The sequence below is a fragment of the Halichondria panicea genome, chromosome 2 (genome assembly GCF_963675165.1).
Source record: "Halichondria panicea chromosome 2, odHalPani1.1, whole genome shotgun sequence".
Lineage (NCBI taxonomy): Eukaryota > Metazoa > Porifera > Demospongiae > Suberitida > Halichondriidae > Halichondria > Halichondria panicea.
The window spans coordinates 1,605,037-1,619,633 of record NC_087378.1 but is presented as its reverse complement, the minus strand read 5'-3'; the positions used below and the strand labels follow the sequence as shown (position 1 = coordinate 1,619,633).

Here is a 14,597-nt window from a genome sequence, read left to right as displayed (position 1 = left end):
CTAAACTATAGATACTATAAATTACAATGTAGTATCTATGGACTATTAACAGTGTAGGTCTACACCGTTATGTCACTACGTATGTCCATTAGTCTAAAGTATGCATTAATCATGCAGGGAACTACTCAGACGGGTCTCCTCTCAAACAATCCGAGAAACTAATCCCAAATGTGAGATTATTGCCGACATTAGAGCGGATGGAACTGAGCCCACTGCAGATATCACGTTTAGTAAGCTCTATATAAATCTATATACGTACACAAGTACTGTCATCGTTGTCTGTTTATCCATGCAGGTGATGGGAGCTCTCTGAACTTCAGCTGTGTAAAACACAAAGCGTTGGACATGATTGCTCAGATAAACCAGAGAAGCAGAACATTAAATTAATTAAGTTGCCAACTTTCATGTCATCAAAATTTATTGCAAAATGCAATTCATGTATTTAAATGTAAACTACGTCACACATACTGTACTGTCAATGTCACTGAGCTGAAGTTCATACTTGCTAAACAGTTTTGCCGTTTCTTTTCTGTTTCAATGATTCAATTGTTTCAGGAGGGAATTGGTCAGCTCTAGCTTCCATGTACTTGAACACATACTCGTCAGCATCTGTGATGATAAATTTATGTTTGAACACATGAATGGTGGCCCCAATAGCAAAGTCTCCAGGGGTATAGAAGTCTGGGTTATCTGTGGAGCTTCCCGGCTTTGCCACTTTTGTACGCTCCAGGAACTTGCCTCCCAGTATACCAGCATTCCTATAGGAGCAAAGGAAATACTTTTCAGTAAAATGAGATTACAAAATAACAGATTATCCTCTCATTGAGTGTTACGGGTACTTACCTTTGTGGAGGCTCAAAGACGGTTATCATCTCGTCAGCAAGACGGTAGCTTATGATGAACTTCCTGTTCTTGTCCTCAGGCCGTGTAGACTCCTAAACAGAGAGGGTTTACATGTACATTAATTTTGTGTACACACCAGATTTGAATAACATTGTGTTGTGGTTGAACAATAATAATTAGTTATTTAGTTGTACAGAAACAGTATTATTGATACGAATACTTACTCTATTAATTAATTAGCCTTTTCCAAGGCTCACATGTATACTTACCATTCTGGCAGCAAATCGGAGAATCTTCCCATCATTCTCCAACATTTTGATGACGTCCTTCTTAGGTGGTTGAGGGATGAGAGTGAGACAAGACTGCTTGCTGTCCTCGAGTGACCCGAACCCATTGTAAGGTTGTAGCTCTGGCTCAGTTGGTTTGGGTGAAGGCAGGGATACCTGGACTGACTGAAACTCTTGTACTCCAAACTTGCTTTTGTAGTATGCCTTGGTATAGTCATCGCAGTCATGTCTAAAACGAGCAAAAGGTAGTTAAAATGCACAAACATATGTAGCTATCGTAGTTTACATGAGAAATCTTCTGCCCATAATGTTGACTGCCTTCCCAATGGTAAAGTCTTTGGGGGAGAGCCACTCCTTTACTTCATGGTCTGACACCTCCAAAACACTACTAGGGAACGTGGCTATGGAAGAATAGAGTAAATGACTGAATACACAATTGAAGGTAGTGTTTTCAGCACTTACAAGGCATGTTGACTTTGTCCTTGGGGAGCTTTTGTCTGCAAAGCAGAACAGGGAATGGATCTCTCCCATCATTTGCCTCGTGGATCTCCCGGATTTGTACGGTATCGTCAGCCAGGTAATAGTGAATCTCCTATAGAAACAAACAAAAAGCAAAACTATGCAAATACCACTGATTTGTAGATAAAAATTTAATATTGTAGAGGCAACGCTGTGTAATAATCTCTCAAGACATAAGATTGCAATGGGCACATAAAGGTAGCTAGCTCAAAAACTGGAAATTAGCGAAAATAACAAATCTGTACCAATAAATAAATCACTAGACTTACGTATGGACGCATCTCGCCAAACATGTTGTCTCTATCATCCCACACACAGTAGAAGCGAAGAACATTCCTGTCCAACTCCAAGAACTGCTTCAGCTTGTCATACTCAGATGGGGTAGTATAATTTGGCTTATGTGTGTGTCTTGTTTCCATGTAAGGGTCTGGTGCCCTTTGGCCAGCACTACTCAACTCAATCCCCTCGCTCTCCATAAACTCCTGCAAAACGAAATTCAAGGGATGAAAATTCTTACAAAATGTACTATACTATAGGCAGTTAGAATAATGCTTCACAAGTTCACAAACCCTCTGAACAATTATGCTACGGTACCTACGTCAATTAAAGAGAACCAAAAACTCACAGCTGTCCATTGATCACAGTTGTAGATATGGAACACCTTTCCATAGAAAGTAACATCAATACCCAAGTTGAGATCTTTCCAGTGCCAACAGTCACCCAGGTCATTTTTGGGTAGTCTCTGCCTCTTGATAAGTTTGCCCTGAGGAATTCCACTGTTTGAAATGGCAGGTTCTACCACAGAAATGGAATCATCTTCCAGGTAGTAATAAAATTTCACATCCCTGATGCGATAGTGCTCGTTGGGCGACTCATGTACCGTTTGTTTGAAGTAAGCATCAAACTGAAGAACCTGTGATTTACAATAAGCAGAGGTAGTTTTAAGAACCATGCACCTGGGTGTCTGCTTTACATAGCTAGATATACACGTACTTTTTTATCGAAAGCCACATGAGCTGGAACGAATTCGACTGGAGCAGGTTTGGAGGAGTTGCCGTATGTGAGAGTGGGTCGAGTGTTTGAGAGCTCATCAAGATCAGCCTCGTTGAGTTGGCTCAGGGGAAGGGTGTTACCGCCCACTCCAAACTGGGGACGGAAGGGAAGTGCGTACCCGTTCTTGTACGATAAACTTTGGGCCACATGGAACCGAGTTTTCTATGGAAAAGAACACCATCATTTTATGCTAAAATCAACAACTTTTTAGTCTCACAGTTGGATCACTGAATGAATTTCCAGGTAGAAATGGTAGAGCCATGCTTTATCTTTTCTAGCTCTAGCTAAAGCAGTTAGATTGTAATCTTTGGCTGTGCATCTAAAGTGGTTACCATGGAAATGAACAACCGTTGTTTCGAGGCTTAGATACGGAAAAGGTCGCCCCAATAGGAAGAAGCTGTTGCAGCGTTTTAGAGTAGGAGAAAAGTCGTGTTGAATCTCCATATTTTTGTAGAATGATCAGATGATACTAACTAAATTCTGTGCATACACCTCCCTCACAACCTCGTAGTGGGTCTTCTCATGGTAATAGTTCAATAGCGCACAAACAAAGGTACTTTATCATGCTTATCAATGTCAAAACTAATCAGTATAAAATACACAAGTGTGAACAGTGATCTCATAATTATAGCTAGAGTTATGTGACTAGGGGCCCTAACGCAGACTTTCTGAGTCTCTCTGACGGGTGTGTAGCAGTGGGAGGTGGGGGAGGTCCCTTCTTGTGGAGATCATCAATGTAATCCTTGAGCATTTTCTCTCTTTCATCAGCTATACACTCGAGCACCAAGTATCGTTTGTCATTCTGTGTGTGTGTACAGGGTAAAAGCACAAACAGTGGCTAAAGTCAACCATTTATAATTCTGATAGCAGGTAAATCTATGCAGAAATGTTAGTATGGGACAACTGTACCTTGAGCACATCCACTATGTCCGTGTAGTGTCTGCCTGATTCGTCGATCATCTCTTTGGACTTGTAATTGATAAGCTTCAGCTCTTTGAGTAATGATTTGAAATCATTCTTGGCAGATATCATGGCGTCTCGTAGAAACTTGTCATATTCACGCTCTCTGCCCTAAAAGAGAAAAGAAAAAATAGGAACCATAGTGCAAGCTACATATGGAATAATGAAGTGTTCATGTGTGAACACAATGTGTGTGTGTCGTGTGTATCTCTGGCTCACATTGTCAGAGTCTCCAAAGGCCTTATAGCGTGGGTCTTCTTTGATCAGTTTGCGTGCCTTCTTCCATGGCATTGTGAGTGATATCTGAGAGAGAGAAGAGGTATATAGGTAACCGCAGGAGTACTGGTAGCCACGACTACTCATAATTACAAGTACTGTACATGGTTCAAAATAGAAAGTAAATTGCATATAGTTTAACCCTACACACCTGTGGCGTCTCTTCAAGTAGTTTTCGAAACCAAAGCCTCTTTTTCTCTGAGAGGTTGCTCACGTGCTCTCGAAACAGGCCCTCTTTTTCGTCAATATCCAGTGTCTCAAACATTCTCCATCGACTGTCATTGCGAAGTAACCTCTTAGTGTCGTACCAGGTGGCATTAGCACTGCGAACCATGTCCACAAGAAAGGACTTGTAATCATCAATGGCTTCAGACTTCCTGAGATGGTCTCTCTCCCGCCCCCACTCTTTCTCCTGAGCTGAGCGGCTCATCTGGACCTCTCTTTCACGTTCCTTCAGACTAGGGGTAGCATTGGGAATACATGTGTAAGACACTACAAGAGACGATACACTACAAGCATGCATAAGACACAGACGTGATGACCCATTTTTGTCTTTGTATAATAATTATTATAGCTATGTGGAGGTGAAAATGCACAATCCTAAACTTTTTTGGGAAGCTACTCTAATCACATGGTGCGCTTACATGACCTCAAGGTTTTAATTGGTTTACCTTTAGAAGCACCCCCATTGCTGTGTTATAATTCTTAGGGAGACTATGCACATTCTAGCACTCATACGAACACCACCTTATGCACAGCAACCCCACTCTCCCTACCTGGCCTGCATCCTCTCTCGTCTCTTCTGATCTACGTTGCTCTGACTAGACAGACCACCCACAAATTCATTGAACCACTCCTCCTTCTGAGCAGAGCTCTCCACAGCTCTGTAACGAGTGTCCTTCTCAAACAGTACCTTGATCTTCTTCCATTGGGAGCGCTCAGTAATGGCCTCACTCTCACCAAGCATGTCCAGGAAGTCAGACTTTGTCTATATATGGGGGAGGGGGGAGTTATTTTTAAGTGGTACACATTAGCAAGAGGCTGGTAGTAAAGCTAATGGAAGCTCACACGTACTTTCTCAGCTTTGTGCTTGGTTGACTGTTTCTGCCCTCCCTCCTTTTGTTTGCTCCGCCTCTTGAGCTCAGATAGGTGTTCTGAGAACAGCTGCTCTCGTTCCTTCATCTTCTCTATTGACTTGAACCTCTCATCTCTACTGTACTTCGATGCAAACTCACTGAAGCTAGCCCTATAGTGAAGGGACAGGTAGTAGTTATTGCCACATAGTTATGTACATGTAAGCATTGCAGTTTACCTCAATGTACATGTACATGTAGTTCTCATGGATTTTACAGCTCAACAACGCCAGTCAGAGAGTACATGTACATTGTACTTTGTTTGCAAAGCTTATTAACTCACTTTGGGTGGAGTTTGGCTGCCTCCAGAAGAGCTTTATACTGCTCCCTTTTCTCCTTAAGTTTCGACTTCTTCTCTTTTCTTTCCTCTTCCGCTCGGGAGCAGACGAAAGATTCGAAACAAGCCTTGCGCTCTTTGACAACCAGCAGGCGGTAGCGAGGGTCAAACACAAACTTGGGTAATTCTTTCTCCCAAGTAGAGAATGCTGACACCTGTGAGCGAGTGGAAACACAGTGTATCACTAGTAACTCAAATAATAGGTATGGAAAAGTATAGTGAAGTACACTGATAGGTACAGAAGCTGTTTGCTGAAACCACACTAAAAATGCGGTACAATAAGAAGACATTCTTCTTCTATGAATGTGGCTTAAAATAGATTCCTTGCTTACTTCTCTCTCAAGGAGCATTTCCTTAAAGTCTTTCTGTCTCTCTTCGAGTGATTTGCCTGATTTGGCTACAGCTTGTTTCTGTTCCTCCTCATGACTCAGAAGACCTGGCTCCGTCTCATTGGCCACAGCAGCGGGTGAAGCATCATTGTCCTCTTCCTCAGAGTCGTCTGGCAGAGAGCCCAATCGCAGTCTCTTAGTCTCTGAAGATGGTTTCACCTCACCAACACGCTCTGGTGGGGAGAGGAGAGATTACACTCCTAACCTGTACATACTTACACACAATCAACTTTAGAACAAATACTCGTAATTGATACGTTATGTAGGCACACGTAGGTTGCTATAGTTCCCTGTACTATTTATTATTATGAATGAACACATCTTACTTCTGGCCCACGGTGGATTATCCATTATCTTAGAAACATGGGGATTCCCCTCCAGGTCTTTGGGCAGCGACCATACAGAGGTACGTGATGTCACGTTGAAGAAAAATGATCGCTCATCAGTTGTCCATACCACAGACCAGGGACTGCCTGGAATGGGGACATTTGACTTGGGACGGGGACCCTTGGGTTCCTCCTTCTGTTCCACTTCAGCCACTTCTGTCTGGAATAGAGCAGTAGAAGATGAATCTCAGTCATACGTTATCGTGTATAACCACATAGCAACGAATTGACATACAATACATTGTACCTGTGGTTTGTCTATACCAGGGGGTTTGGTTAAAAGAGGTGGGTTCTGCACAGGGGGTCTGAAAAGAGGTGGCTGGAACTCCATACCAGGAGGAGGTGCTCTCATCATCATCATAGGTGGGACCATGAATGGTGGTGGGGGGTGGTTGAAGAGTGGCATTGAATTAGAAACTATATTCTGTTGGACATTAGATTCTTCTACAACCTGCCTCTCCAGCTGTAAAAGAAACATAGAGATTGAAACAACTTTGACAAAACAGTCACACGAAGTATATAGATTTGTTTCCTCTAAATTTTGTCACGTAGCACAGTTACTCTTGACTCTACACATGTACCAGTGGACTGTGGAGGTGTTCTTCTTGGCTCTCTCCCTCTGTCACGGCAACACCGTCCATGTCCATGCCTTGGTCAGCTGCCTCCTCTTGGTCTGTCTCACTGCTCTGTTGGGGGGCACTGTCTCGAGAGGTACCACCTGCACCTGACACAAAGCAACACATACAGTCACACATGTACTAGGAATAGAGACTTATTAGCTGCTGTAATTCAGCAAACTTTAATACAACCAAATTGCAGTCTGCTTACCATAGATACTGTATTACTAGGAGCATCAAACAAAACCTATACGAGTACTTGTAACATCACGATCTTTGCCACAACGCAAAGTGAGATAGCAAAGTGTCTGATTTTGCTCATTCGCAGTTTTTCACGTGCAAAACATTCCAGTATTAAATACGATAGTTAGAAATAGAATGACATACTCTGGTCAGTAGTTGGAGGGCCAGTGGCACTGAATTCAGGTGGTAGAGGTAAGATGAGGTCAACATCAGAGGGTCTCTCCCAGACGGACTGTTTCGTGATCTTGTTGTAGAAGTACAGTTTCCCTTCTGGCGTATGATACTCAGACCACACCCTGGTGGGCACTAATTGGGATGGTCCGCCAGAGGGTGGGGTGGGAAGTTGTGGCGGAGGATGGAATGGGAACCCGCCAGGTGAAGGAAGATTTGGATTTGGACCTGAAAAATAATTATAGGAGCCGAGATTAAAATCTCGGGTGAAGATACATGCAATGACATATAATACCTATACAACCGTTATAAACACCACATGCATGCACACTAGAAAATTACTCCACCCAGCAACTTCAGGGTACATGTACATGTATGCTACCTGGACCAGGTGGAGATATGATCTGTGCATCCTGCGGCCGCTCCCAGGTGGTCTGGTTATTTTTGGGATTGGAGTAGTAAACCTTTCCCTCTCCCATCTTGTGCTCAAACCACACCTCTTTCTGGTTCTCAGGGGACGCCATGTCCTACGAGAAAGGGGGCTAATAAATATAACGGCAGCACACAAAATTACAGATTTTTATTAGGATGCATGATTAAATTCCTTTTTCCACCAACATTAGGGGGTTGTTGTGGGGGTCGTTGTGGTGGTGCTATCATGCCGCCCATTAGTGGGCGTAACCCGAGGGGGGGTGGGCCGAGGGGTGACCTCAATGGAGGGGGGAATGGTAGCTGAGGTCGTCCATCCAGTAGCGGCAGTCGGGGGACAAAACCAGGACCTGTGGACAGATAGAAATATGAGGTGTGATTGGGGGTAGATGGTGAAAAACTATACACGTCATAAATTAACATTAAATCAGCACAATGTTACGTACATGTAAAGAATACAGTACAATTTGAATACTGGAACTTTCTGCCAAAATTGGGGCAATTCACAACGTTAAGGAACGGTTTGGGAGTACAAGCAACTCTTGATTGGGTGAAATCAGCAACACACACACGTACACGTAGACAGAGACAATCACATGACACAGGTAAAGCATTCCTACCGTGTCATTAGCATCATGTCACTAGTGTACAACCAACACTGACAGGAGGGGACAGGCACCTGCTTGTGGGGGGTGGTGGGGATCGCTTCCAGGACGGGGGATCAGACCTGTGTGGGGGGGAGGACGAGGGAAAATAGACGGAGGCCCCCCAGGGGGCAAAGACGACCTGCAGGAAATTGTACCGTTAAAAGTGTACTACACACTAATGCATTACGTGTCAGATTATCTCATAAACGAGATATTTTGTGGATCAATCAATGCATGGTGTACTTTAGCTAGAACGCTGCAAGAGCACATGGCATGCAACAGTGTGCTGTAGTAATCTATAGCTAGGTACGTAGCCCTCTCACTCACATCAACTGTTGTTCAGGAGGACGGCTCAGGAGAGGTTGACCTCTGGGGGAGATAGTAGACGCTGGAGGAGGAAAATTCTGAGCATCCATTGACTTGATTTATATTCACAGGTTTATCTGCCAAGATAGGGGTTTTCCCTACATTACACTGCATCTGGGTTTCCGCTAGACTCGCCAGCCAGCCTGCAACAGTGACGGCATGCGAGTCTAGGTTTCCGCCACCTTGTGAAACTCACTCCGCTTACAGTAAATTAATTAACCGTCGTAATTAACATGGATGGAAAAATGGAAAAGAAAGCTACTACGTACTCATGGGACTTTGTGGACCCTCCTTCGAGCGACTGCTTCTGCCCAACGTGTGGGGACATCTTGCAAGAGCCAATGCTGACCAACTGCTGTGGAAAACACTTCTGCAAGAGCTGTATAGAGCCATTGTTCCAAACTAAACAACCATGCCCAAACAAAAAGTGCCTTGAGACTGACTATCTGTGCATTGTGGACAAACCAAAGTGGAAGAAAATCATGGAGCTGGATGTGATCTGTCCCCTCAAAGGCAGGGGGTGCAATTGGAAGGGGGAGGTTGGGACACGAGACAAACATTTGGACCCCCAGGAGGGTAACTGCGAGTATATCGATGTCGAGTGCACCAATGGGTGTGGTGAAGAGATGGAGCTGTACGAGTTAGCCGAGCACCTGGAGCGTTTCTGTCACAAGCGTCCGTACACATGTGAACACTGTGGGTTCGAGAATGTGTTTGAGGTGGTTACAAAAGACCACGTGCACGAGTGCCCAGCCTTCCCTATCGAATGCCCTTGCGATTCTGATAACATTACGAGATCTAGCTATCCCGAACATTTGCTAGCCTGTCCTGAGCAAGTGGTGGAGTGTGAGTTCAGCTACGCTGGTTGTCTGAAGAGAGTTTTGAGGAAGAACATGGCACAGCATCAACAGGACGATGTGTACACGCACCTCAGCTTGCAGACTGCCTTTGCTTCCAAGCAACTCACAGAGAAAGACAAACAGCTAAACGATTTTTACCATTCCTGGGAAGAAAGATTTTGTGAAGTGAAGCTCAAAATGGAACAACTTACAGTACAACATGAACAGCAAGAGGTAAGGCTATCAAAGAAGATTGATAAACTTAAAGGACTTATTTGTAAACTGGGATTATCACTTACTTTCAGCCAAGGACGAAAGCTTATCCTTAAGCAGGCAAATATCGCCAACGAGTGTGTTCATGTGATCGTTAATGCAGCAGCATCTGATTTGTCATTTGACTATGGTGTGGCCAGAGCTCTCAACGAAGCTAGCAAAGGTAACCTCGAGAAGCAGTTCAGGATGAAAGCTACCCCTAGCCCTTATGTGGGATCAGTTGTTGTGAGTCAGGGAGGAGGCAATCTTCAGTGCAAGTCGGTTATAAATGCTTTTGGACCAGGCTCGTATACAAGGATCAATGATGACAGTGGTAATGAAACTATTATAGCTCATCTTATAGCTAAAATTCTGACCACTGCTGAGCAAAAAGATGCTTGTTCCATTGCAATTCCTGCCATTGGCGGTGGTAATTTGAGACGTCACATACACCTTGTGGCAAGGACCATTTTTGACACTATCTATCATCATAAATTCACCAAGCCACCTCCAATCCTTTCTGATATTAGAATAGTCGTCATAGATAGTGCAACCTATGAAACATTTGCCACTCATTTTATGCTCAAATTAATGTCAGATGCGTAATTGTGATCACATAATTTTGATCTGTATTATAAATTAGACCAACATCGGGGATTCCCCAGTTTGTACCCCCTAGTCTCGTGATGCACTGATATATTCAAAGTGGCCCACGAGACTAACACCACCCCCTCCTGCCTTGTGTACCACGCGATGAAACGTCTGGTTCTAATTGCATTCCAACGGGACATGTGCAGCCAGCCATCAACCATATCTATGCATCAACCAAGCATAATTATAGTATCTATGAACCAAGCACTTCAAAGACATTGCAAATTGGGAACTTCTGTGATGGAGCTGGAAAAGATTGGTACTACGTACTCATGGGACTTTGTGGACCCTCCTTCGAGCGACTGCTTCTGCCCAACGTGTGGGGACATCTTGCAAGAGCCAATGCTGACCAACTGCTGTGGAAAACACTTCTGCAAGAGCTGTATAGAGCCATTGTTCCAAACTAAACAACCATGCCCAAACAAAGAGTGCCTTGAGACTGACTATCTGTGCATTGTGGACAAACCAAAGTGGAAGAAAATCATGGAGCTGGATGTGATCTGTCCCCTCAAAGGCAGGGGGTGCAATTGGAAGGGGGAGGTTGGGACACGAGACAAACATTTGGACCCCCAGGAGGGTAACTGCGAGTATATCGATGTCGAGTGCACCAATGGGTGTGGTGAAGAGATGGAGCTGTACGAGTTAGCCGAGCACCTGGAGCGTTTCTGTCACAAGCGTCCGTACACATGTGAACACTGTGGGTTCGAGAATGTGTTTGAGGTGGTTACAAAAGACCACGTGCACGAGTGCCCAGCCTTCCCTATCGAATGCCCTTGCAATTCTGATAACATTACGAGATCTAGCTATCCTGAACATTTGCTAGCCTGTCCTGAGCAAGTGGTGGAGTGTGAGTTCAGCTACGCTGGTTGTCTGAAGAGAGTTTTGAGGAAGAAAATGGCACAGCATCAACAGGACGATGTGTACACACACCTCAGCTTGCAGACTGCCTTTGCTTCCAAGCAACTCACAGAGAAAGACAAGCAACTAAGAGAGGTGTCTGAGTATTGGGAGACAAAGTTTAACGAAATGTCAATGACGATGAGCAAACTTCAAAAGCATGTTGAGGAACAATCAAAATGGATGAAGCGTGAACTGCAAAGGAAAGAAGTTTTGATTTCTGAACTAAGACGAATTCACAAACTGGAAGTTTTTTGCGATATTTCAAGTCATCGAAAGTTAGAACTCAAACGAGGAGACATTGCCATGGAGAATGCTGATATTATCGTTAATGCAGGAGCAGAACATTTTGACTATGTAATGGGTGTTTCTAAGGCTCTCAATGAAGCTAGTGATGGACTTCTTAAGCAGTACACCACTCAGTACTTAGAAGAGCATCCAGGTGAAAACGTGTGTGCAGCTCCTTTTCTAACAGAAGCAGGAGGTGCTCTGGACTGCAAGAAGGTTTTACATGCTTTTGGTCCTGGTTGGATTCGTGATTCAGATTCAGGAGCACAGTCGGTGTTATGTCAATGCATTAAAGAGGTGTTAGAGTGTGCTGAGAAGGAAGAGGCTACATCAATTGCAATTCCGGCTATTAGTGCTGGTGGACTAAGAGGAAACAAAAAAGTTGTTGCAAAATGTATTTTCAACTCAATTATGCAGCACAAGTATACCAAATCTTTTCCTGTTCTGGCGGATATTCGAATTGTGATACTTGATAAACCGACTTTCAATGCATTTGCTGAACATTTTAAAGTATGATAATTATAATGCACAAATTCTTGCTAAAAATTCTGTCAAGAATTGAATGAAATTATCGTTATTACACAATTGGTCAATAATTTTTTACAAACTATTATTCTATAATGAGATATTTCACTCAGTCTTTGTGAGTCTACAGGCAACAGCTGCCACAATGGCTGCTCCTCTCCCAGACCCATCCTCAGAGAGCTTCATGGTGATCTTGTTTCCAGGGGCCAGCTCATTCATGGCATCATCCATACTGTGGGAAAAAGGAATACATGAAAGTAGCCGACTATGTAGGGCTTCAAGGTCACATGCATGGAATATGGGGAATGTGATAAGAAGGTGGGTGGGGTATGCTTAGCACCTCCACAAGGAAGGCTTGAAGGCACACATACTATATATCTAGCGTGCATAATTAGCTCACTTCTGACGGAATGTCGGGTGCATCTTATACAGTGAACCATCGACAGCCACGGTGCATCCACCCAACTTATTGATCTTCTTGACGAGAGCGACCACCCCAGCACCGGCCAATCTGGCTGCTCTAGTGGACACGGCTGCACACACTCTCTTAACACTCTGACAGTCCTCATCGGACGCTTCAATGGAGAATACATCCTTGAAGATTTTCTTACAATTGGCTACATCTCTAGTGATGTGTGCATGCAAAAATTAAGGGGTAATGATTTGAATGTGAATATATACAATGATGTGCATGTTCTCTAGACCAAGGATCTCAATGGCTATCCTTGTGATTACCACGTGATCAACAATGTAGTACTAGCATACAACATTGCACAATGACAACTCACCCAGCTTCTATCATTGAAACATACTGTGTCTCAAACCCCTCAAATTTGCTAAATTTTTCTGAAGACTTTCCCCCAAAGAGAACTCCATTCTTGATCAGTGAGAGAAGGGCTTGTCGCACAATCTCACCGAGGTACTTGCCAGAGATCATCTTCTCATACCTACCAAAATGGAGGGAGGGAGGGTTAGTGAGAATGATGATCAGATATAACAGCCTTGCAACCTAAAGTTGGCTACCAAAACAAATCAGGTTCAAGAAGGGAGAAATCAACAAGGTGCGGTACTATAGTTACCAGCTGCAAGTGCTCAACAAACGATCTCTACGCAACTCACAGCTGCTGTTTCTTATTCTGCACCAGTTCATCGAGTGCCTTGTCATAGGTGGTGAGCCACGGGTCTATACTTCCATCATCACCAAAGGCACCCCACTCGCAGTTGATAATCACTTGGGAGTACTTATTTTTATCGCCAGTGTACTTGCCGACTGCAGACAGCTGCTCCATGTAGCAAGCATTGGTACCAGTGCCCAGGATGAGTCCAATCAGACAGTTGTTGTCAAGGTAACCCACAGCTAGTTGTGTTCCTGTGGTGTCGTTGACAAGGGCCACCACGTCCACATCAATATCCTACACAAGGGAGAAATACTTAATCATGCAGACTTGCTTTGGAGCTGCTTTTAAATTAGAGATTACGGGAGAATCATGGTCAAATTGTATTGTAAATTTTGCATTGTAAATTACAAGGTTGCTAGATAGAATCAATTGCAGGCTTGCAGCACATTACTACAGCTAGTAGAAGATTGTTTGAACTCAGGCTACATAATACACAAATGCACATACTCACTCCTCTCCTAACGAAAGCTTCCTTGAGCAGTTGGACGACGTTCTCACCCACCACCCCAGTAGCTGTAAAGTCCTTGGTCCAACGGATAAGAGTGCCCGAGGTGAGACTCAACTGTTTAACAGGGAAGGAGAAGGTGAAGCCGAGGGGTAGCTTTGTGGTGATGTTCTGTTTCTTGACAAATTCCGCCACACACTTTGCAATGAAGTCAAACAGAACCACTCCAGTAGACTGCTTAGTAGCATCGTCAATCACAAACTTCTCAGCAGTTTGCTCAGGAAGCTGTCCTTTCCTCAACTCTACAGCAAATATAAAGCTGATGACAATTCTTTCATTATATTGAGGCATAATAAGCTCTTGCAGGTGCAGTGTAGGAACTTACTAATCAAGAGGACTCTGAAGTTGCTTCCGCCCAGATCCAACGCCAAGAAGTCTCCCTCCTCAGAACCGTCAGGCAGAGAATGGACATAGGTGACGAGCATCTTGACCTTGACATCATCGCCCTCCCTGGCCAACCCCTTGTTGAATTCCCCTGTTAGCCTTGTCTCCACCTCCTGCAGCTTGTCCAGGGGAATACTGAACTCTGATACAACTTGGTCCTGAGGAAGGGGTTGTACAACTTCATATAAATATTACTATTAACTCAGTATATGGCACTTCTATACCTACAGGAGGTCTTAGTCTCAAAGCTATGTTACTTACAACCATATTTGAGTTGTAGCTGTGACTTCTAAATCTTATTTTGCAGCTTACTTTCCTTGTTCTTGCAGATCAAGAGCTACTGCACTGTACTATACTGGAGTGTACACTAGTACGCTAAGGGCTCAGCAGTCCAGGAAGAACCACGCCCCCGCTTGTCATGA

General features: G+C 43.9%; 5 protein-coding genes across 7 annotated transcripts; 2 read left to right on the top strand and 3 right to left on the bottom strand.

The window, feature by feature from the left end:
- Nucleotides 1-387: 387 nt before the first annotated feature.
- Nucleotides 388-3,082, bottom strand: LOC135331292 (EF-hand domain-containing protein 1-like). The gene is made up of 9 exons (XM_064526397.1): nucleotides 2,920-3,082; nucleotides 2,643-2,864; nucleotides 2,275-2,562; nucleotides 1,919-2,131; nucleotides 1,593-1,722; nucleotides 1,417-1,531; nucleotides 1,113-1,359; nucleotides 844-935; nucleotides 388-758 (listed from the first exon to the last, which is right to left on the bottom strand). The coding sequence occupies exons 1-9, from the start codon at nucleotides 2,962-2,964 to the stop codon at nucleotides 506-508; spliced, it is 1,605 nt and encodes a 534-aa protein (XP_064382467.1). The 5' UTR covers nucleotides 2,965-3,082; the 3' UTR covers nucleotides 388-505.
- Nucleotides 3,083-3,234: 152 nt separating this feature from the next.
- Nucleotides 3,235-8,777, bottom strand: LOC135331280 (transcription elongation regulator 1-like). 3 transcript variants are annotated; one of them, XM_064526376.1, is made up of 16 exons: nucleotides 8,618-8,777; nucleotides 8,323-8,429; nucleotides 7,833-7,993; nucleotides 7,597-7,741; nucleotides 7,188-7,442; nucleotides 6,765-6,907; nucleotides 6,431-6,646; nucleotides 6,124-6,343; nucleotides 5,741-5,970; nucleotides 5,355-5,563; nucleotides 5,013-5,184; nucleotides 4,715-4,926; nucleotides 4,090-4,396; nucleotides 3,882-3,965; nucleotides 3,612-3,773; nucleotides 3,235-3,504 (listed from the first exon to the last, which is right to left on the bottom strand). In XM_064526376.1, exons 1-16 carry the CDS (start codon nucleotides 8,704-8,706, stop codon nucleotides 3,340-3,342), a joined length of 2,877 nt encoding a protein of 958 aa, XP_064382446.1. In that variant the 5' UTR covers nucleotides 8,707-8,777; the 3' UTR covers nucleotides 3,235-3,339. The 3 variants fall into 3 exon arrangements, with proteins under 3 accessions (XP_064382446.1, XP_064382447.1, XP_064382448.1); XM_064526377.1 differs by having other exon boundaries at nucleotides 6,765-6,901; XM_064526378.1 differs by having other exon boundaries at nucleotides 8,264-8,429; nucleotides 8,618-8,661.
- Nucleotides 8,778-8,795: 18 nt separating this feature from the next.
- Nucleotides 8,796-11,946, top strand: LOC135331294 (TNF receptor-associated factor 5-like). The gene has a single exon (XM_064526399.1). The coding sequence runs from the start codon at nucleotides 8,890-8,892 to the stop codon at nucleotides 10,351-10,353; it is 1,464 nt and encodes a 487-aa protein (XP_064382469.1). The 5' UTR covers nucleotides 8,796-8,889; the 3' UTR covers nucleotides 10,354-11,946.
- On the top strand, nucleotides 10,537-12,168 carry LOC135331293 (TNF receptor-associated factor 5-like). The gene has a single exon (XM_064526398.1). It carries the CDS (start codon nucleotides 10,537-10,539, stop codon nucleotides 12,097-12,099), a length of 1,563 nt encoding a protein of 520 aa, XP_064382468.1. The 3' UTR covers nucleotides 12,100-12,168.
- Nucleotides 12,063-14,597, bottom strand: LOC135331296 (hexokinase-4-like). The gene is made up of 7 exons (XM_064526401.1): nucleotides 14,437-14,597; nucleotides 14,117-14,333; nucleotides 13,738-14,033; nucleotides 13,228-13,520; nucleotides 12,897-13,055; nucleotides 12,509-12,733; nucleotides 12,063-12,340 (listed from the first exon to the last, which is right to left on the bottom strand). Exons 1-7 carry the CDS (start codon nucleotides 14,440-14,442, stop codon nucleotides 12,214-12,216), a joined length of 1,323 nt encoding a protein of 440 aa, XP_064382471.1. The 5' UTR covers nucleotides 14,443-14,597; the 3' UTR covers nucleotides 12,063-12,213.